Source organism: Strix uralensis, chromosome 3 (assembly GCF_047716275.1).
Source record: "Strix uralensis isolate ZFMK-TIS-50842 chromosome 3, bStrUra1, whole genome shotgun sequence".
In the NCBI taxonomy this organism is placed as follows: domain Eukaryota; kingdom Metazoa; phylum Chordata; class Aves; order Strigiformes; family Strigidae; genus Strix; species Strix uralensis.
Window position 1 is genome coordinate 30,677,342 of NC_133974.1, and position 23,175 is coordinate 30,700,516.

Consider the following 23,175-nt stretch of genomic DNA (forward strand, 5'->3'; position numbering starts at 1 on the left):
TGAAAAAATAATTTAGAGAATGCCATGACCAATCAAGTCAGAGAGAAAAATGTGTAGAAAAGCAACAGACCTTTGTGATGGCAGCTTAATGGGCATATGCCTTTCATTTCATAAATAATCTTATTTTGTTAAGAAACTGATTTTGAAGTATCTGTTTTGATTAATAAATAAACACTCCTAGTAGATGTATAAACAAAGATTACTTCACATTAGTTGCAGCCTAAGGTATAATTGGCTGGTCACTTTAAAAGCTTTGCTTGAGAAAATGAAGGACTAATAATGCTGTAAGAAGAGTGAAATGAGTTTAGACAATTGACAGAAATGCTTTCTAAAGTTAATTATGTTTGCTTTCCCCTCTCCCTTGGTGTTCATTACCTTTAAATGGAGCCACACACTGGCAGGAATAATTACCAGGTTGGTCAATGCAGGTGGCTCCATTCTTGCAGGGAAATGAAGCACACTCATCTATATCTGTTTCACATCTTGAACCTTTGAAAAGATGAAAGATTTGAACATTTAATAAGACAATCAGGTGCCAATTTCTAATTCATTTGCACCACAAGAATCTCCAACAACTTGTGTGGAGAAACTAACATAAATCAGCCAAATAAAGAGCCACACGTACTAATGTCACCATCCATTTAATTCTTAACACCACGAATAAGTAACAACTTATTTCTGAGTTGCTAAATGGTAACTAATCTTCCCTCTGTGTGGAAGCTTTGAAGTCCTTTTTAAATGCAGACTAATTTATCTTGTGCTATTTAGTTTACAGATGGAGTCAGTGTTCCAGTTTGTTGGAATGCAAATGAAACATTAGACCAGGGCAGATAGAGAGAAATGAGAAGGTAACACAAGCAAATTAGTCACTGATGTCTTAATGGATGCTTTGTGGACTACCTTGCTGTGGAAAACAAGGTTTACTGTGAACACAACTCACCAGTAAAGCCTGGTAGACAGATGCATTCATAGCCACCAATAAGGTCTGCACATGATGCATTATGAAGACATGGAGAAGAGTGACATTCATTTATATTTGCTTCACAAGTTGTGCCTATAAATATATATCAGGCAAAGGGGAGAGAAGTTACTGCATAGCACATATAGTTAAATACTGACATTCAATTTAACTGAATATAGCTCACATACTGGAATTTATTTGACACCCTTTTTAAATTAAAATTTGGACATCTATGACAGTATGTCGATATTTTTAATGTTTAAGATATTCATTAATTTTCCCAAAAGATTAAAAGCGTGGTCATTGAATAGATTCCTAAGGTTTAAAGCAGACAATTTTCTTGTAATATGAATATAGAATAGAAAACAAATTACATTAAATAGACTGTATTGCAATGACATGAGAGGAAATATTCCCTGTGTTTCTGATAAGGCAACAGATGTACTCCCAGAAAATGGAAAAAGAAATCTGATGTAGACAAGAACACAATTTATTCCAGTCTAGATGATAGCTAACATAATCACATAGCTACTTACAATATAAAAATACTTTATTGTTAATATTTCTGAGTGAACTTAATTTTTTATCATTTGAAGAAAAAATGAAAAATCACATCAGTTGAGAGGTTTGGGCAGTTCAAAGAATTTTAATAAATAAAAATGCAAGTGATAATTGATCTGAATATAAATAGCAGTAGGAATGTAATATTTTGCCCTGTGACATTTGAATTATAGATTTCTTTGTATTTCAATGATTAAGAATCCGTGATCTTTAAAAAATGATGCACTAAAAATAAAATGGATGCACTTTAAATTCATAATCTGAGTTGAAAGCAAAGAATAGCTGCAGATATTAATGCATCCACTTATCATATAAATTGTACAAATATGCCAAGAACGAAACCTTTTTTCTCTGATTGTATTATATTAAATCTGCCAACAGTTTAAAAAGTTTACAGAAAACAGTATATACAAAATTTCACTGAACCCCATTGATCCATTTTAAACAGCTAAGCCACCACCTATCAGCAAACACCTAGTTCCATGCTGTCATGAAAACAGGGTAGATAACTTTACTCAAGATGCACTTATGCTGAATTTACATATTTATAACTTCAGATGACACTAAAAGTATACATGCATCTCATCTGTTATGTTAAAAAAATGGTGTAAGACTCAATGTAGATTTAGGAAGTTATAGTTCTATGGATTTTTTTACTACCTTGAAATCCATCCTGACAGATGCAACTGAAGGCATTCAGGTGATCAACACAAGTAGCTCCATTGCGACAAGGGTCACTAAGACACTCATCCACCTCAGTCTCACAGTTATTACCTGGAAACAAGTGAAGGATTCACTTCATTAGGAACATGCCACTGGTGAGTCACCAGTGCAAGCAGCAACATCAAAATGAAATAACTGAGGTTAGAGACAGGGAACTTTTACCAATGAGCCATAAATTGTCTTTGGGAAATTCATTTCTTGTTGATTAAAGGCAAAAGTGTGAAATATATATATACAATATATAATGTTCAGATAAATTAAGTCCAACTTGCATACAGTTGGGGCTTGCAATCACATCAGTGTAAGACAGACACCCTGTCTAAAATAGTATAAAGTAAGAGTTATTGAAGAGTCACTTGTCAGTATTTTTTACAGCTGAATACTCTTACATAGCCAAGTACTTTTGTGTGCCAGGAAACAAAAGTTGCTTCTGCCTGAACCAGAAGCACACTGTCAAATTATATGTATTGCTACTTTTGAATAACCTTCTTTCTGTGGTTTAGGACCGACTTAAGCAGATACTAAACAACACTCCTTTGAACCCACCTATAAAACCAGGTGCACAGAAACAAAGATAGCCACCCAAAATATCCTGACAGATGCTGGAGGCTCCACACGGTTGTGACAGGCAGGCAGCAACATGTGCTTCGCAAAACTGACCACTAAAACCTGATGAAAAATAGAGTAACAGAAGATACAAAAACTTTTATCACATTTAGTCTTAGAAAAGAGTCAGGTGAGAGACGAATTTTGTTAAGGTCTTTTGTGTTCTTTACTTACATTTCAAAATTTTATTTAGGATAGTCAAATTTTCCAGTTTCTTTGAAAGTGTCAGTTTTGTATACAAAATTCTAAATGGAACAGAAGAACTGTATGATAAAGCCCTGCTTGCAATAATAATAAAGCCATTCAAGATACAACAGGTCTTCAAGAGAATTTGATAGAATGTCAATTTCTTCAAGTGGTTTTATGCAGATATTCCTAATTTTATTGAAATATCAGTAAGCACACTGTTGATAAAAGCCTTCTCATTTTTTAGTGTTGTGTTCTGTACACCACACTAAGAAAACATCCTATGTTTCCAAGCCAAAAAAGAAAATTGTCCCAATATGTTCTGTTATAAAGCAGATATTAAAAGATCTAACAGGTCTGGCAGCTTATTGGTATTGATTTTTTAACCAGTTAACATACAGTTAATATGAAACCTAATCTTGTGAAACACTGAACATCCATGTTTCCTGTTGAGGGCTACATATGAACAAAATTTAAAAAGAAATTCAAAGATAAAATATGAATTTACATTTTACACTTAAGGTATATTGGCCATGGTATTATAGTTTCTGAAGACATCATCCAGCAAGAAAATCACATGGTTCATTGATGCCAGCACCTTTATTTTAGAACATACACAACAGTTGCAAGTAAATATTCTTTGTTTCACTGAAAAATAGTTGTTCTCAAACCCAACAAATATTTTTTATTAATTGATATAAAGCAATTTTAAAAATTAATCATTATGTGTGGACCTAGGATCCAAGTGCTGAATATAAATGCCAGGTTTCAAACTTTAGACATTTTTTTGTAACTTTTTTCATAAAAAATCAGTAAGTTAAAGTATAAGAAATATAGTTTACTGCTCTCCTATTAATCGAGCACTTAAAAAGTTTCTAAAGAGTTTTAGATTTTTTCAAAAATAATGTTCCAGCAAAGATCAAAAGAGACTGGACCAATTTATTATAATTTAACAATTACAGCATGAAAAGCCACTAAAGACAAACCAGAGATTTGGTTCAGTGAGCTAAATATAATTAATTCCAATGTCTTCAAACTTGGATACCAAATCTGGCTGAAGATCTGAACTTCACATTTAATTTTAAAAAAGATTTATAAAGGAATGACATTTCAGTAGCATAGGTATTGGCGGAACAGATTCTAGTATGCCATCAAGTTGTCTCATACCTGACCTTGAGTTCATCAACGTTTTACATATGGGGAAAAAGGCAGGATCTTTTGTCGAAAATGATCAAACAAATCTGTATTCCTACAGCTACTGTGATAGCTTTAAAAACTAAAATAACCCTGTTTTTATAGCATTTATTAAGTGCAGATCCAGAGTAATAAATTCTTACAAAATTTTAAAAGTTCAGTCCTGCTTGGGCCTAGATTAGCATAGTCTCCAAATTAAAAGAAATATAAACCATGTCCTTAGGGCATGACTGAAGAGCTTCTGATCTGGACGACTTTTTAGTCTTTGAAACAGCTGGTTAGATGAGGTAAGACAGCAACTTCTGACTGTCAGGGTAAAGTGCTAAAACATATTGCGCTTTAGAAATCCTGGCTTGTATAACAAACCTTTGAGACATGAATGCAAAACAATGCATATTAAAACTGCCCTATACATGCTGTCACTTTGGTTTCTAAATCAATAGATGCAGAAAGGTGTCTTCAAGCTATGTTTCTATTCCATCCCAAACACCAGCTGTGCAATGTCCCCACACAGCTAAACTTTTCTTCCCTGTTGATTGCTATTAAAAATCTAAACATCTCATTTTTGCCTTTGTAAATAGATGTTAATATCTGCTTACTGAAGTACTACATAAAACTAATATAAAAAATTATGATAAAGAAGTAAAATGGAAACATTAATCAATGTTGGTAACAGTTATACACAGATATATGTATAACTGTTACATGTGGCTATGTGACTGCCGTCCAAGTGGAGATCCTGAATATAGAAAAGCCAAGATGATTTATTTGTTTGACAAACTAAAAATGAATATTCATGATAACTTTATAGATTGGAAATAAAGATCTTAACATATGTGTGCTTTTATTTCTGTGTTTTGAATTAATTATCAAAGTACTGGAGCGTGGACAAATATATCTTAAGTTCCTATACTAAGTTGAAGAATGAATGGTGGAAGTTTCAGGGCTCAACTTTAATATTAAACATCTGGTTTTGTATAAAGTTTCTCATCAAAACAGGTTCAGCAGCAGTATTTAAGAATATACTATTTCCTATAAAGCGAAATGAGCAAGTGTCAGTTTATTCTTCTTCTACAGACATTCAAGATACCTGATAAAATTAGATAATGGAAATTTACCAGCAAAGTGATTAAAATATTGGTTTTTTCAGAAAAGCAGAATTTACATTCTTCAGACATTTCTTTCTGACAAATCCAAATGCCTCATGACAAGAGTGATTTTCGCTAGTCAGACTGTGACACTAAAACTCTCCAGGGAGATCACTGCATTGTGATCCATTCTGACATAGTCTGGCCACACAGAGATTCATGGAAATTTCACCACATGGCTTCTTATATTCTGGATGGCAGGTACATCTGAAGCTATTAACTGGAACCTCACATTAATGGTTATTGTCAGGGCCAGCAGGATTTGATGTGCATTCATTCACTCTTGTGAACAAATATTACTTCTGGGGAAAAAGTTATATGGTTCCTGTTAAAATTAGAGCTGGGAAAAAGTTACATAGAATGAATGAAACGAATGTCAGAATTTAATAAATTTAAATAAATGTAAATTAATAAATTTAAAACCCAGACAATATTTTCACTATCAGTAAGATTCTTACATACTAATAGGTTACTATTTTCTCCTTATTTGCACTGGATGTAATAATAATAACAACATATAAGCCATTTTATTAATTTGGGTTTTGAGATTATTATTGGTTTTGTCATTCAACACCTATCATAATGAAATCCTACTTTTGCTTGGGTCCTCTAGAATTTCAAATATAAAAATTGTACTTATTGCAAAATTATACAAAATGTAAAAATTGTAAAAAATATGCAACTAATAATAGCATAGTTGATCAAAATAGAGAAAGGGTAATAAAGAATAAAAATCAACTTTGGATGAAAGACAGGGAAAAAATGCTGCTGTTGCCTCAGACAATGTAACAGGGAAGGGTTTTATTGTGACTATCTGCCCTAATAAATACATGTGATTGCTGTATTGAAGTGACCGGTCACACCTATAAAAGACACATTGGAAGATGCAATTTTCTCTATTGTATCCTTGCTATGTATGTGGTTTCTGGAACTCAGAGATCAAAACCCACTAATTCTCAGTAAAGACAATTTGAACTTCAGCAATTAGATTAGAATTATAGAATTACCCTCAAGCCTAGGAAAAGGGCCATAAAGGCCAAATGCATCTTCTAATACTGTAGGAACACTTTTGTCATTTCCACTAAAAGATGGATTAGACCTAGAGAAAAAGGATTAAGTAAGAACAGAGGCATACTCTATACATTTTACAGAAATACACCAGAAGACTTATAGCTATTACAACAGAAGTTTGATTACTGTACCACAGCAGGCAACTTCAGATTCTTTATTATTTACACTAAGAAGCCACAGAGTAAGTTTTTATTCTGACTGTTCTTGCTGTCTTGGAATGTGTCAGACTATCTTATCATTTTGTGGTATGATGCATAAAACCAGGACCTAATGCTATTTTACAACTGCAGAATAATACAGCCACAGAAGTAGAAAGGAAAAAGAAAACCTTATGAAATAATAGCAGTTATCCATTTTCTTTTTACCAGAAAGTGACAAAGTGGTCAGTACTTGTGGCTTCTTTTGGGAGGATGTCAAAACATGGTGATCAGGTGATGTGTGTCACAGTCCATACCTTGTTTCTTATTACCAATAGGTAATTTATTATCCTTTCCTATATAATCTTTTATTGTAATTTATATGCAAAAATGATGACATTTATAAATTCCCTTCTGCATAATGAAAAAAATGAGAGTAAGAAATTGCCTAATAGAAATAGTTTTGATTCTTTTATATATATTTTTTTTGTTTCATCATCTCAGAGATCAGTCTAATATGATATCACTTAAGGAAACATAACTACAGTACCTGAAAAATGGTAAAACTTCAGCAGAGGATTAAAACTAAATTCCAGAGACATGCTCCTCTCCTCCCTCTATAAAGGAGTCACAGTACATGCTGCTTTGATATTTTTTAAAACAAATTCTGTGTAATAAGACCAAAATAAATATTTGAGACATTTGTTTCCAAAGCAGGCAAAATCAGTTATGCTGCTAGTAGGTCACTATGTAACAGCTGGCTTCAACGTCTAGGCCAGTGACATTTTTAAACATAAAAAATAATACTCGTGCAGAGGAATAGATAAATAATCTAGAAGTAAAAAACTCACATGTTGCTAGTTTAGTTATAAAATAAAGAAATAACATGCCTTGATTCTCACCTGATTTAGAGCACCAATAGACAGGTTAACTCAAATTAAAATCATGGTGCTCCACCAGTGAGAAAACAGAACAGTATTTCTTCTTATAAAAGAGAAAAATGAGGAAAGAAAAAAAGTCTTTAAAAGGTTTTTTAAGAATGCTTGTTTTGTAAAAGTGTATTTCTTAGAGGACTTTGTGGTTTTTTTCTCTCATACTTTACAGGTAGATTACACAGGAATATTTTGGCCTGTCTAGAATTAAAACAAAAACCAATCACCTCTTTCTCCTTGTGTCCTTTTTTCAATGCTGATATATGCAACAGTCATGCTTTAATAGAATATATAGGGGATGACTTATGTTTTGAGGGTTTTTTTCTGCTTCAGTAGTGTTCTTCGATGCTTCCTTTTAAGTGAATTAATTTATAATTGCTTGATGTTATTACTTACTTTTAGAGATGTATCATATATCCAGTACCATTTATTTTTGATAGCCTTACTTTAATGTGTATCACCATCAAAAACTCCATTGTGTCTATCATACTATTTCTTTTTTTCTGAAAAATAGGAAGAGTTTCTAGTGGAAAGAATTAAGACTGGTTGAGGAGAAATAGCTCTTTCATTCCCTCAACAGAGTACACAACTAATTCAAAACAGCATCTCCTTAAAGCCAGTAATGGAGACCGATGGAGAAAATTTACTTTTTTTTTTTTTTTGTGTCTTCAAAGCTTATATTTATTTGACAGGTCTATGTCATTTCCAAACTGTTAATATTTCTTGGAAATAAATACCTGTGAATTTCTATAGAAACCAAATATATGTGATCAGCTATATTTTTATATAAAAATAATAATATAAACAATAAGAATAAATAATATGTATTTTCTAACTTCTGATAATTACACAAAGTTTAACTCAGTTTAACATCTCTAAAAATAAGATCAGCTCCCAGTAAAATCAGCACAAGCAGTGGGCAGTTTTGCTATCCTCCATCAATCACATCTTGGAGGTATTGCCTGCCTTTCAGAATTTATGTGACCAGAATAAAGAGATAAGAGGATGAGCTGCCTCCCATAGCGTCATCTGTTACTGGATCAAATAATGAGCACTTCAGTGCAATATTCTTATTTTAGAGATAAATTACATCTGTTACAGAAAGTAAGTTCAATTACTTTATTTAAAAGAGAATGGTTTCTGAAGTGCAACATGAAGTTGGGCATGAATTTCCTCAGGAGTGTAAAAATTTTTAAAAGTAGAATTCAGGAAGACAAATGAAAAAATAAAAATAAACATATACTAGCCTGCTATTTATGTCATTCATGATATTAAGCTTGGCAGATAAAATACAACCAAAATTTTGGGGTTGAACTATTTTTTAGAATTTGCTGACAAGCAACCTGTTGGACAGAGAGAAAGCACACAGACATTCCCTTTCATCCATCATGTATCTTCTAGTTTATCTTTTGAAATTTTCGAAGATAATAAAATTATAAGATCCAAATATGATCCGTCATTTCTTATCAGGTTAGAACATCATATGATACCAGAAAAGCTGAAGAAAACCCAAGATTCCTTCTGGTAACAGATTAGGGAAAAGAAGAAAAGGTAGGTGATTAAATCCCATAAAGCAACAGCTATAGACTGCTGAAGGTCTGGACAGGCAATTATGTTAGATGACAATGTCAATAATGTCGTACAATATTTTTACTCCTTACTAATACAAATAGAGATATAGAAAATGAAAACTGAACAAATGTTAATTACTTGTCTCTACGTTGCAGGACCAGAAGATTAGTTTGGCAGTGAATTGTTGAAGAAGGAAGTTATTTTAGAGAAGGGTAGGAAAGTGTAAAGACAGAACAAAAACACAGATGAAGAATTAAATGAGTGTATGGAAATGTCAAAGGAAAAGAATAAATGCTATCCAAAATAAGGAATGTTAATATTGCTAAAAAATTGTCAGTAGAGCAAAGACTGTTCTGGTTTTGTCCATATAAATACTCTCCATATTATTTTTCTTTTTTAAAATCAGAGATTGCGAAACAACATAGCAGATCATAATTCCAAAATCTTTAGGTCCTTGATTAGAAATTTGAATATATTTAGACATGTATTAGACAAATCACTTATTAGTTATCTACTTTCCATAAATAGAAGTTTTGGACTAAACAACTGTTAAACCTATAAGCCAAAAATACAAAATTTAGGTTGAGTAGACACAGCATACTAACTTTGCAAGAAGGCCATAGTTTGATTATCACTTTAAGTGCTTTACAAATAGTATGATTTTAAGCATATTGACCAAAATTTTAGGTGTCTATAACTGTTCTCTGGAAAAGGATGTCTGAAAATAAATGTTATGTGCATTTCTAATATCAGAAACAGAAGATAAAGAGGAGTCAAAGATTGTGTCAATGTGAAGGACTGAGCAGAGCAATGGGTAGACAAAAACTCAAACTTTGGAGGTCTGTAAAATAAAATAAAAAAAAACTAATAGAAAAAATGATGGAAATGATGGAAAACTATGTATGTGAGTGTTGGTGTGCATGTTTATACACCCCCATACCTCACACCATGCACATATATACATTTTTTTGGGTCAGGTATGAGTGTTCCTGCTTAGTGACAAATGCTTTATTTCTCAACATTATGGGATCTCTAAGTGGGATGCTAAGTGGCATAGATTACTGTCTTAATCTTCCTTTAAGGAACTGTTTTGCATAGCTGTTTTGTGAACCATTGTCCAAGGTAGTTTTGGGGAGGTATATTGAAACAAAGCATTCTAATATAAAAATACTCGTAACATTGTCTCTGATCATGTCTGCCTTCTTCTGGCCACCTATGTCTGACCATGTAGAAGGGAAAAGAGATGAGGAATTATTACTCATTATTCTTCCAGTCCCTGCTTGCTTAAAGCTGGCTTACGTGACAGAGTAAAAACTTTCAGGTACTTGCCTCTGCATGGTAACTATAAATAGGCAAGCTTACACTTAACAGTGCATTCAATTTAGACTTTTTGTTAACAGCTCAGTAACTTTGTGTTTGTTTCTCATTCTCTGAAATGGGGAACAAAGTTTTATTTTCTCCAAGGTATGCTTTGGAAACAAGCTAAGAGCTGTTAAAGATAGAAAGTTTGGTGGAATGTGAGATATTGAAAACATAATTTTAAAATATCCATGGCCAAAAAATCAATATGCACAAGTAGTTACTCTCTGCAGTAAAATAATATTTTTTTAAAATACAAAACTGTAATTATCTACACTATTATAGATTCTATATAGCATGCATTACTCTCTGGACAGTTCTTAACAGTGAAAGTGCAAATAAACAGCTCTTTTGTGAGAGATCCATCAGTGTCTTAATTTACTTCTTGTCTTCCTCACCAATGACAGTACTATAAATAAGCCCAGATACCCTTCTACATGTAGTCAGTTGTCTGTGCAGCTAATCTTGCATGCTTACCCTTCCAGATAGAATCATTTAAGTTTTGTTCATGATGGCCTTCTTCTGAATATTCATATGGCAATGAAAGGTATCTATTTTCTACATGAAGGTATAGTTATAATGACATCCGTGCATGTCATTGACAAAAGGATCATATGTACGAAGAATGGGGGTGTGAGAGACACCATTTTTATGGTACATACTGGAAAAAGCTGTGGGGTAGAAATATGGAGCTGCTACACCTCAGATTCCTCTTGTCCACAGAGATTATATTAATACAAACGAAACTTGAGGTTTTTCAGATGTGAAAGGGAATTAAGTGGCTTTCTATATCCGATTCATTTGTTTTCCTGAGTAATCAACCTTAGGGGTTTATTTTTTGTTTGTTTAGGGTGATCTTATTAATTTCTTATTATATGTGAATGGGCTCATTCTATCAGCAAGAAGCACTTAAATATGGTAACATACTCCATTAATGTTTCAGACAACAGAAAACTGTAGAGATGCCAAATATAAGAAACAGCAAATGAAAAATTAGTCAACAGTTGGGGAGTTAAATCCTTTGTAGAAGTGTGTAGCTTTGGTGAATTGTGAAAGACAGCTATGACAGTTTTAACAGGTCTTTAAAATAACTGTTTAATATTGACAGAACAGATGATTCCCTTCCATTCTGTTACTGCTGTTACAGTAGTTTTTGAAGTGAATAGACTTAAGCTAAAGGCTGTCATAGAGATATTTCTTCACCTGGGGGATTTGTAATGGGTTATTACAGTATTTCTCAAGACATCACGGTTTTGTGTCTGCTTTTGTTAACAGTAGCTCAATGTCTTATTATCCACTTTGAAATAAATAGTGTTGTATCTATTAGAAAAATGTCAAATTTTTAAGTCATCTGTTAGGGTTGGAGGATTGAATTGACGTTGAGAATGAGCTGTTAATCAATAGAATTTTTTTTCCTATATTTTTAGCCTCATAAATGACAGCACTTTTTTGGAAAAAATAGATGAAGCCAGCAATTTTTCTTGTTCTATTGCAGGAAAATTTCACTTACCACTGGCATGAAGCATTATACTGATAAAGGAAGGAACACAGGAAGAAAATTGAAATTATAAAAGAGAAAGTGACTTAGTAAAGCTATTACACCTAATAAGTTTGGATCCTTTCACAACAGCGAGAAATTTGCCATGTGCTCTCTTAATCTAAGTTTATTTTCTCTTTCTTCATCACAGCCTCCCTTAACATCAAACACTTGTAAGAGACTTTTTAATGAACTTTGGAAAGTATGTTGCTCTTCTCATTTGTCCTTTCTTAGTATCTTGTTTCCTATTTTCATCACAGTGCTTTTGGATTCCATGTTTTTTCCTTCTCCTATACATGGTTAAATGTTTCTTTATGCTGCCTAGTATGTGCTGGTGTATAATTAATGGTTTTCAATGACATCATGTGAATTTTCTTCTTTCCCCATTTGCTTCTTACCTTTTGTAAAAACTGTGTGTCATTAAAAGGTATATCTATTTGAATAAATGTTTTTAATTCGTATCTTGTTTCACCTCTTTTTAATTTACCAAAATTATACATATTTCAGTCTTTGAGTGCAAAAGCTCATTAAATGCTTATTTGTGTAAGAATAATATAATGAAATCTCACATATGTAGGAATTGAAGAGTTTTGTTTGTGCTTATATATTTATGTCCCCTTTTTAACAGGTAATAAAGATTAGGTTTAAAAATTAAAATCTTACTGTGCTTCTGGAAACAATATAAACAAATAGAAGGTACAGTTGCTAGTGTAGTACAGAATACACAGTTATGTATTACATCATAACGCACTCTTTGAATACACAGTGTCTGTGCAATTACATGACCACTGCAGAAATGACTGACTGGGTTCTTTTTTACCAGTGTTTTTATTCACATAAATGTTGAAGTGCAGATTTTCCTTTGCGTGGAACGTGTATATTAGGGTTTGCATTACAACTTAAAACATATATGGCAACTTAAAAGTATGACAATTATAAGCGTGGAAACTTAAAACTTCACTGCACTGTCATCTTGTTCTTCTAGTGAAAATAATGAAAGAAGGGAAATGTATGTCTATCTCAAAATTTGATCTACAAATCTTATGTATACCGTACATTAGTATTTTAACTGCTCATTCTCTATATGGCTTAAAAGTAGAATAATGTTACACTACAAAATTGTTACAATTCTTCTGACATTGAAAAGAGAAAACAGGCAAACTGATGTCTTTCTGCTGCCTTGACATTTATAGCTTTTCATTTTGTAAGCATCAAGCACCAATGTCACTGTAATTGGCTAAACTGAATGACTGAATATATAAATAAGAAAAACTGAAGTGTTTGGCAGAATTAATTTATATAAATTTATCTGTGTTCCTAAAAAAGAAAAGTACAGCCTGCATTAAAATAAAAAGTTTGCTGAGCGTATCTAGATGTCATTAACAAATGTGCAGTGTTACTGAACTCCTCGAACTCTCTTTAAAGAACTGTATTGCTTATTGGAGTGTGTCCTCCATTAAGTTTATGAACAATAGAGTTATTTAGCAAGTATAATAAATATCAAGATAATCTACTTTGATAAGAAATAGCGCTTTGACATAGCGCTGAGGGATATGGTGTAGTCAATGTTACCTTAATGGTTGGACTGGATGATCTTCAAGGTCTTTTCCAACCTAAATGATTCTGTGATTCTGTGAAATATTGTGAAAGCACATATGAAGAGATTCTGTACATGTGCACATACATAAATGCGTACAGGTATGCATTGGTGTGCATATCTATAGCTATGCATATATACACATAACAGTCAGAAGAAGAGACGATGAAGACATCACCAACCACTTACAGATTGTTTACAAATAGCACTGATGGCACTGTCTAGATGTAAACAAAACTTTGGATGCATTTATTATTACTATATAAATGTAGCATTTCAATTATGCAACAAAACCAACAAACTCCTCTTCTTCTTTTCCAGAATTATTTTAAATTTATTATGGGTTACTAATATTTATCACATGTCAAAAATCTAACTGTAATTAATATGTCCATCAAGAATATCTAGCTTTTTTTGAACCCCTCTGGTACAGTATAACTGTTTCAAATGACAGATCTTACAAAATTAAACACAATTAGAAGAAAAAATCAGCTGAGAGATTTTAAACCAAAAAAATATAAATAACAAGGAATCTTTCAATAAATTGTAGTTATCTAAATCTAAATGTTAGATGCTTAAAAACATCAAACCTACAATTTAATAATATGTCTAGATAAAATAGTCTTAAAAACAAATAAGGAAGAAGTATAAGACTAGATAAGTTCATAAATATTAGTATCAGCAAGAAACTGGAAGTTACAGAATAATAATGAAAGAGCCTAACAAGTAAAAGCAGAAATGTGTGACAAAAAAATAAGACCAAACAGGGTGGGGTGTGTTGACTCCAGCTGACAGGTAAGCTCTTACACAGTCACTTGCTTACTCTCCCCCAGTGGGATGGGGGAAAGAATCGGAAGGGCAAAAGTGAGAAAATTTGTGGGTCACGCTAAAGACAGTTTAGCAAGTGACAAAAAAATGCCCATACCTCAAGTGATGCAATGGCAGTCACTCTCCACCTCCCACCAGCAGACCAATGCCCAGCCAGTCTCTGAGCAACTACTTTAGAAAAACTCTGCCAGCTTTTATTGCTGAGCATGATATCACATAGTGTGCGATATCCCTTTGGTCAGTTGGGGTCAGCTGTCCTGACTGTGTCCCCTCCCAGCTTCTTGCCCATCCCCAAAGTACTCACTGGCAGGGCAGAGCGAGAAACATAGATCGCCCTGATGCTGTGAAAACACTGTTCAGCAATAGCTAAAACATCCCTGTGTCAGCAACACTGCTTTGGTCACAAATCTAAAACACAGCACCATATGGGCTGCTATGAAGAAAATGAACTCCATTTCAACCAGACCTAGTACACAGAGCCAATCAATTCTTTCAGAGAAATATCCATTAATGACTTGTAATTTTTTTAGTATTTTTGATTCTTTTTGTTTTGACCATTTATTTATATATATATATATTTATTATATATTTACTGAGCAGATCAGGGGCTCTTTTTAATTATATCTTTGTCAATTCCAAATAATGAATAATAGTGGGTTGTTTTGGTTTGTGGGTTTTTTTCCTTAAGAAACAGTGACAGAGAAAGGAATAAGATACTGAAGGCAGACAACTTTTTTCACATTTTCAGGATACAAGCCTGCTGGATGGTATGAGTGATGTTCTGTGCAGAAAGGATGAGTTATACATTTTCTTTTTAGATTCTGACCTAGGTCCCCAAATAGGGCATTTTTTGTTTAGCTTTTTTATTGTCTTCCTTCTGACATTTTCTTAGGCTGAGGCTGGGGCTGATCAGCATTCTTCTGTTGGATTACCATACTTAATTCTGTCTGACATTTTTGCTGATACGTAACACAAAATTCTAGTAACCACCCTACTATAGTAATGTATGAATTTCATGAGGACATGATGATTTATTCAATATGTTATTTCATATGTCTTAGAAAGCTAAACTAAATGGCACCCATTCCTGTACCAGGCTTAAATAGCATGATGTAAACGTTACTGGGGAGGAGAGAGGAAGGAGAGGTTAACCATTACACTGCAGAGTGAAAAAGCAAAGAATGGCCTAGGAAGATTATTTTTTCTCCTTCCTTATTTTGAAAAAAAAATAGAATACTTCTGAATTTTCTTCTTTACAAAAGAGGGCTCTCATAAATTGTGTCGATTTTATAATTGTCACCTTTTTCTGCTAGGCTTTTTATGAGTAAACTACTACACATAATGTAACAAACAGTTGAAGTCTTTAACGAATTTTGTAAAGTCTTCCATGCAAAAGTGAAGTCAACAATCAGACCTTCTATGGTAGCAAACAGCTGAACATTCTCAGGACTCTCACTATTAGAAAAACATATAAATAAATATACCAAGATTCTCAAAAACACAGAATAATTCCTAAAGTTACTAAAAATATATTTAACATTTCACAAATATCAGTGAAAAATTAATGCTAGTGTATGTATCAGCTATAAATGCAAGAAGAAACTCCTGGGAAGGACCCCTAACGATGTTCCCTGTCACTCATTGTTTCCAGGTACTGCTTTTGCAAGAGTCAGGTATGTGGGCAGGTCCTGGGAAGCCGGCTGCATAACTTCTGCTTCTCCAACACTCTTATCAGTGGCTGCATCCTTCTTCCTGGATGAAGAGTCAACACTTCCTGGATGAAGAGTCAACACTGATATCTCATGGGAATGTGACCCACAGTAGTTTCAATATAAAGACTTTGCAAAAGAGCTAACATCATGTGAATGTGAACCTAAAATATTGAGTCCACTAACGACTGACTTCAAGCAGTTCTGTACTCTTTTGATACATGAATACACAAAGCATCTTCTGTAAGTGGTAGACTGCCAAAGAGCATTTCTACAGATGAATAGATGGACTTGTTTAGAAAAAATGCTATCCCAGTATAAGTTAGGATGTTAGAGGTATAAGAAAAACATATGACTTACAAATTGTATAAATGAATTGTAAGTTGGAGCAAGAAACTGGTAATAGGAATTTTAAACTATATATCAGGTAATCTTTTTGGTAAGCTGAGCAACAGTTTCACATAAAAAATGCTAGACTTTCTTATCAGGCAACTTTGAAATCAAAGCAAAAAAAAAATCATTATAAATTCTACGTTAAGAGTGATCGTGCAGTAGCAGCATGAAGGACTGAATGATTTCCTAAACATTTCCCATCTGTAATCTTGATGATTCACTTTATTTTTTGAGTCACAACATGCAACGCTTTTCCTAAGGCCTCTTCTTGGAGTAAAAACTTTCATGTATAAGCTTTTACTTCATAATAAGGGTTGTCAGAAAGGTTTGAAAGAAAGTAGTCTTATTTCATGGTACAGTAAACTTTAATAACAGTGAACCTCCCAAAAAAGAAGAATTTGATTTACAATTTTTCTGTGTGTGAGTTCACTCTTAATCAGTACTGCTCCTTTGATTCAGTGTATTAAGTTGAACAAAAATTGATTCTAGGTTGGATCCAACAATCCAAGCATCTCAACTGACAGGATTTTCTGCTTCAAAATCAGTCTACTTTAGCAATCATGCTAATCATTCGCTAATCCCTCTGAAAAAAAGAAATATTTATGTATTCTGTTAGGTATAGCAGGGATAATACATCACTGAGTCATGAATGGGGATGGGAAAGAAGCTTTGTAGTAGATGTAAGGTTTTGTAAAAGACAAAAACATGAGAATGTCCTGTAAGAACCTAAGAAGCACCCTGTGTTGTCAGTGCAATGGTGCATCTAGCCTAGAACTGTCTGAGAGCAGAAAAAGAGAGGCTATTTAGGGAGAGCATATTAGGTTCCAGTAGTCTATTCCCTTTGAAACCTCCAAGCATTCAGGTGTATTAAATAAGTTAGACGATCCTTTAGTATCCATTTACAGCCTTTTTGGTTGTGAATTTGTCTAATCCCTTAAAAAACCTTCTAAATAAATTCTCTAGCTACATCACATTCTGTGGTAACAAGGAACATAATGTGTTTTTGTTAATCTGTTAGAAATTCTTTTATGCGTTTTAGTCCAAAATCCCACTGGATTCAAGTGCCTTCTTGCTTCTTAGGAACAGGCTTTGGTGAATAACAGTTCTACTTTTAAGTTTAGCCCCTGCTTTCATGATTGTCTTTCTAAGCTTCCTCTGTTTCCCTCATGCTTTTCTTCTACAAACTTAAAGGGTCCTTGCTTTTTCATAAGAGAGTTGCTCTATTCCATTCATCACTTTTATTGCTTTCTGAATACATTCTACAAATCCAACATCTTCTAGATGAATATTTCCTTAAATATCAGATTACCTGGGAGAAGTTATAAACTTTAAAAAGAGACCCCTCACTTCTTCCTCAAACTGTGCTTCTCTACCATTTCAAGGCAAGGTTTCCAGATGACAGACTACTGTTGTAATAAACTTTTTACTACACCACTATAGTGCTTGTGTTTCATTTTATTTTTTTCCCTTGTTAAAATTCTGTATAAATATGAAGCCATTTCCTAGTGGAAGGCTAAATTAACACATGGGAAAAAAATTATATTTGATAAGTTTTTGAATATTTAAAGACATTCTGGATTTGGAAAAGCATTGCATATAAACAAACACTTTTATTATTTTCAGCTACAAAGTTGCTTGATGAAAGGTGACACCCTAATGAAGATTATGGAAAACTTTTATATATGGTCGAAAACCTTGCAGTCTTAAAGACTGTGCATGTAGCCACAAGTACTTCAATTCAAATTTAACTTACGAGTATTACATTTGTAAAGTATAGATAAAAATGGGAAAAAAAAAATCTCTATTTAGTAAAAGAATCACAAGATAATTTATGTTGGAAATGACTTCTCGAGGCCATCTAGTCTAATCCTCACTGAAAGCAAGACCAGCTAGATTAGATAGTTAGGGAACTGTCTTGTTAAGATCTGAATATGTCTCCATGCACAGGGATCCCACAAGCTTTCCAGACAACTCATTCCAATAGTTAAGCACCTTCGTAGTGGTTTTTTCCCCCCTAATATCTAATCAGAATTCTGCATTCCAACTTCTGTCCATTGCCTCTTGCCCTGCCACAGTTTTCACCTCTGAGAAGAACGTTGCTTTGTCTTCTCCATATCCTCCCATGAGGTAGTTGTGAACTTCAATAAAATCTTCATCATGCTGAATAGTTCCAATTACCTCAGCCTCTCTTTGTACATCAGCTTCTCCAGGCCCCTGGTCATCTCCGTGGCCCTTTGTGGGACTTGCCCTGGTATGTCAATGTCCTTTTAGTGGAGCATGCAAAACTTAGGCACCGTCCTTCAGATGCAGTTTCAAAATTCATGAGTAGAAAAATAATCATCTCCAGACTTGTTAGCTACACTCTTCCTAATGCAGCCCAGGATGCTTCTTTGCTACAAGGACACATGGCTGGCTTTTTTTCTACTGGTTGAACACCAGGACCCCCAGGTCATTTTTCTCAAAGATGCTTTCCAGCCAGTTGACCACCAGGCTCTACTGGTGCTTGGAATTATTCTTCCAAAGCTGTGGCACTTGCATTTCTGTTTGTTGAACAATGTGAGATTCCTATTGGCCTGTCCTATTGTCCAGGCTACTAATAAAAACATTAGACAGATTTGATTCCAGTATCAGGTAATGATAAATGCCACTGGTTACCAATTGCCAACTAGGCTTTGTGCTATTTACCACAAATCCTTTAACCATGATGGTCCAGCCAATTTTGAGCCCATCTTTAATGTCTACTTTTCCAGGCTGTATAACTCATTTTGCAACAGCATTACACAGGGAGGTCATGTCAAAGTCTTGATAAAGTCAATTGCATCCACTGCTCTCAACTTATCCACAGAGCTGGTTATTTCATGATAGAAGGCTACCAGACTGATTAAGCGTGATTCACCCTTGGTAAATCCATGGTGACTGTTTTCAGGCACCTTCCTGTCCTTCATGTTCTTGCACACAGCTTCCAGGAGCATTTGTTCTATAACTTTCCCAGAGACTGAAGTTAGGCTGATTCACCTGTAGGTATCCAAATCCTCCTCTTTAAGATGAGGTTGCTTTTGCCTTTCTCCACTCATCAGAAGCCTCCCCTAATCAGTATGACTATTCAAAGATGATAGATAGCAGTCTCACAATGATGCCAGCTAGCTTCCTCAGCACCTGTGGCTGCATCTCATCAGGTCCCACATACTTATGTATGCCTAATTTGCTTAAGTCCTTCCTAATTATTTTCCTCTGTCATGCATAATGTTTCACTCCCACAGATTCTGCCTCTAGGCAGAGCAATCTGGGAGTCACCTGAGGGTGAATTTATCAGTAAACAGAAGAAGGGAAGCCATTAATAACCTCTCTCTTTTCCATACCCTTTGTCACTACATGCACATCATTCATCAACAGGCCCATGTTTTCTTCATTCTCCTGCCACACCTGCTCAGCTTCCTGCATATTGGAATGGATAGTTACTGTGACTGAGGTTGTCCTGGGCTCCTTAGCTCTCCAAGGGTGGGGATCCAGTCAAGAAGATTCCTCAAACAAAGGAGCTCTCCTTAAATGCAGACTGTGATTCTGCTGCTTGTCGTCTCTTCTCACAAGATTTTCAACTCAGTCACTGGGGCCAAGGCTGCTTTACATCCCTCACCAGTTTTGCTTGTGAGCAGTAAGTCCAGCAGAACATCTCCCCTACCATCTGGTTGATCACCTGTATCAAATTTTTTTCTCAACACTGCAGATGTCTCCTGAATTGCTTGTGCCCAGTCCTATTAAACCACCAGCAAATACTCTGGTCATTGAAGTTGCACATAAGTATGACAGCCTGTGATGGTGAGACTTCTTAAAAATGTTTAAAGAAGGCTTAATTTATTCCTCTTCTTGATCAGGTCATCTGCGGCAGATGCCCACCAAACCACCTGAGTGGGTTTGCCCACTATACCTTATCCATAAGCTCTTGACTGGCCCATCATTCATTCTAAAGCAAATTTCAGTATATCTGAGGCTCTCCTTTGCATAGCATGAAAACCCTCCTTCCCACCCTCTGTTTGTATCCCTTAAAGTGCCAGTATCCTTCCACTGCAGCACTCTGTGTTGGCTATCCCACCATGTCTCTCTAAACTCCATTGCTATGTAACTGCACACTTCTAATTCCTTATGTTTACATCACATGCTTCAAGCATTTCTGCATATGTACTGAAGAGGAACACCCTCTGTCATGCTGCTTTCACAAGTGTGAGAGCCTTCTTCACTCTTCAGTCCTGTAGACGCTTTCTCATTGCTCCATGTACTTTCACTTCTCTTCTTGTTAAGGAAATCCTCCTGTGGTGTAGCTAGTTCTCATTAGGGTAGGAAGCCTGTTGCCAAAAATGCTTTTATTCCACTTTCTCAACTGGGCCACATCTCTCACCAGTAGTTACTGTTCTTCAGTGAGGGTACTAAAAGCTAATGATCTGTCTCTAATACCAGCCAGCCAGACAAACATTCACCTGTATGACATGCCCAAACCTACCTCAGCCTTTGACTTTCACTGAAAAGACTAGGAAAGCACCACATGGCCCCTCAAGCCCTTCTTCACTTTTCCTAGTGCTCTGCAGTCACTCTTTGATTTGTTCCAGGTCTCCCTTGGTAGTACTGTTGGTTCCCATTTGGGTGGGCAACCAGAGGTAGCAGTCTGAGGGCAAGATGAACATCAGCAGTCTCTCCAAAAGATCTGAGCTCCAAGCCCCCAAGAAGTAGTAAATCTTCCAAGAAATGAAGAGAGGTAAGCAGACGGGTTCCTCCATCCCCTGCAGAAGGAAATCTATTACCCACCACTTGTGTTTGGTGCAGGCAGTTGGTTCAGGTTCCACTGGCCTCAGTGCTTTCTCTGATAGATATACTTTGTCTTTACCTATTCGCAGGGCACTGTGCCTCTTCAGTAATTGCAGGTGTGCAGGCAAAGAAGGAATATTCCTTCTGTTACTAGAGTGATCAGTTTCCAAAATCCTCCATTTTAGGAGTCTCCATCCAATACTCCTTTAAGCATAATCTGTACCTGTCCATCCTTCCTTGTATTATGTGGCTCAGGCTTTTGCCTCTACAGGCTATATAGAAAGAATTTATTGATCCCCTGCATTCATTCTCTGTGATGGTGTACAGTCTGCTCACCTCTTTCACAGGTGAGGCCACCATCACCCCCACCCCGGAAAGAAGTATTGTCTTCAGCCCAAAGCCTGCATTGCAACATCATGCTTCAGGAGTACTGCCTGCATCAAGGCTTCTATTTCGCTTGGGGCATTTTCTTCAGCTGATGCTGGAGGCTGTCATATAGCACATTACCACCATCATTGCATAGATCTTAGTCTTTTCAAGAGCCATCTTGCAACTGACAAGCCTCTATTTTCTGCTTTCCAGGAACTGTGTTTCCATCTACCAGATTTATATCTGCTCCCCAAGCTTCAGCTGAGTAGTTGCTTGACACTCCCTGATTAGCTGTCAGGTGAAGACAGTGTGTACAGACATCCCCTAAAAAGGAAACTGCTAACAAGCAAAGCCCTGTAGAAGCCCTTCCTCGTTCAGTGTAGCACCATGCTAGAAGATGTTGCTCAAAAAGGAAGATCCCAGAAGATATTTCTTGCAGTTCATTGGAGAAGCCTGGAAACTGCTATGACAAATAGTACATTTGTGTTAGCTGTTCTGTTTTCTGTGCTCATAGCCCTTATGATACATAATTATTATGTATCATTTGTCTTCTTTTATTTATAAACCTCTTTGCTTTCTTCTTTCAAATCCAGTAATACCTGTATGTATTTATGTATATATTCAAACTACCTTTATGCACATACACTATGATATAGTGACAGTGCTGGCTGTGAGTGCTATTTCTGTTTCACACTTCAATAACATTCAAGCTATTTATACATTAGATTTGAAATAGCCTGTATATTTTTTAAATCTCTTGCATAAAAACATATATGATTCTTATAGGGACATAATAATTTTAACTGCTTTTTTTTTCTCTCCATTATAAGCAAATATTTCTGTTTAAATATAAGTGTTATCCTTTTACCATTATATTGCTAACTTGATATGATGGAACAAGGTTTAATACAATGTAGGTGACCTAAGAGCATGAAATAACTGCAACTGAAACTATCATTTCATGTTTTACTTGCTACTTTCCAATCAGATAATGACTACTTGACCCACAATACAGAAAGCAGGGAAAAAAAGTCATAGTCATAATATACAAGTATCACACATTTAAATTAGCTGTTTACATTGGAATGTAGTATCTTTTAATATATAGAAGCTGGCCGGTAGCACCAATCTAGCTCTGTAGAGAAAAAAACATACTGAAAGGATATAAGTTCATATATCTGTAAGATACTGTGTATGTGATAAAATGATGTATGTCATATAAAGACAGAAAAGTTGATCTAATATTATTGAGGACATCAGATATTAATAACTTCTCTCATCACTGAAAGCAACTGTATTGGGTTTGTGTGGCAAGGTTTTGGTAGCAGGGGTGTGCTATACGGGTGGCTTCTGTGAGAAGCTGCTAGAAGCTTCTCCCTCTGACAGAGCCAATGCCAGCCAAGATGGACCCGCTGCTGGCCACGGCTGAGCCCATCAGCAACGGTGGTAGCACCTCTGGGGTAACATATTTAAGAAGAGGGAAAAGTTGCTGCAC

General features: G+C 35.0%; 1 protein-coding gene across 1 annotated transcript in view; it reads right to left on the minus strand.

Annotated features, from left to right (window-relative positions):
* EYS (eyes shut homolog) overlaps positions 1-23,175 on the minus strand; it is a 1,118,553-nt gene that overhangs the window by 677,912 nt on the left and 417,466 nt on the right. The window contains exons 16-19 of the mRNA XM_074861787.1: positions 2,792-2,914; positions 2,183-2,296; positions 941-1,054; positions 376-489 (exon numbers count right to left, since the gene is read on the minus strand). Coding sequence (XP_074717888.1) covers positions 376-489; positions 941-1,054; positions 2,183-2,296; positions 2,792-2,914 — 465 coding nt within the window. The remainder of the gene's footprint in view (positions 1-375; positions 490-940; positions 1,055-2,182; positions 2,297-2,791; positions 2,915-23,175) is intronic.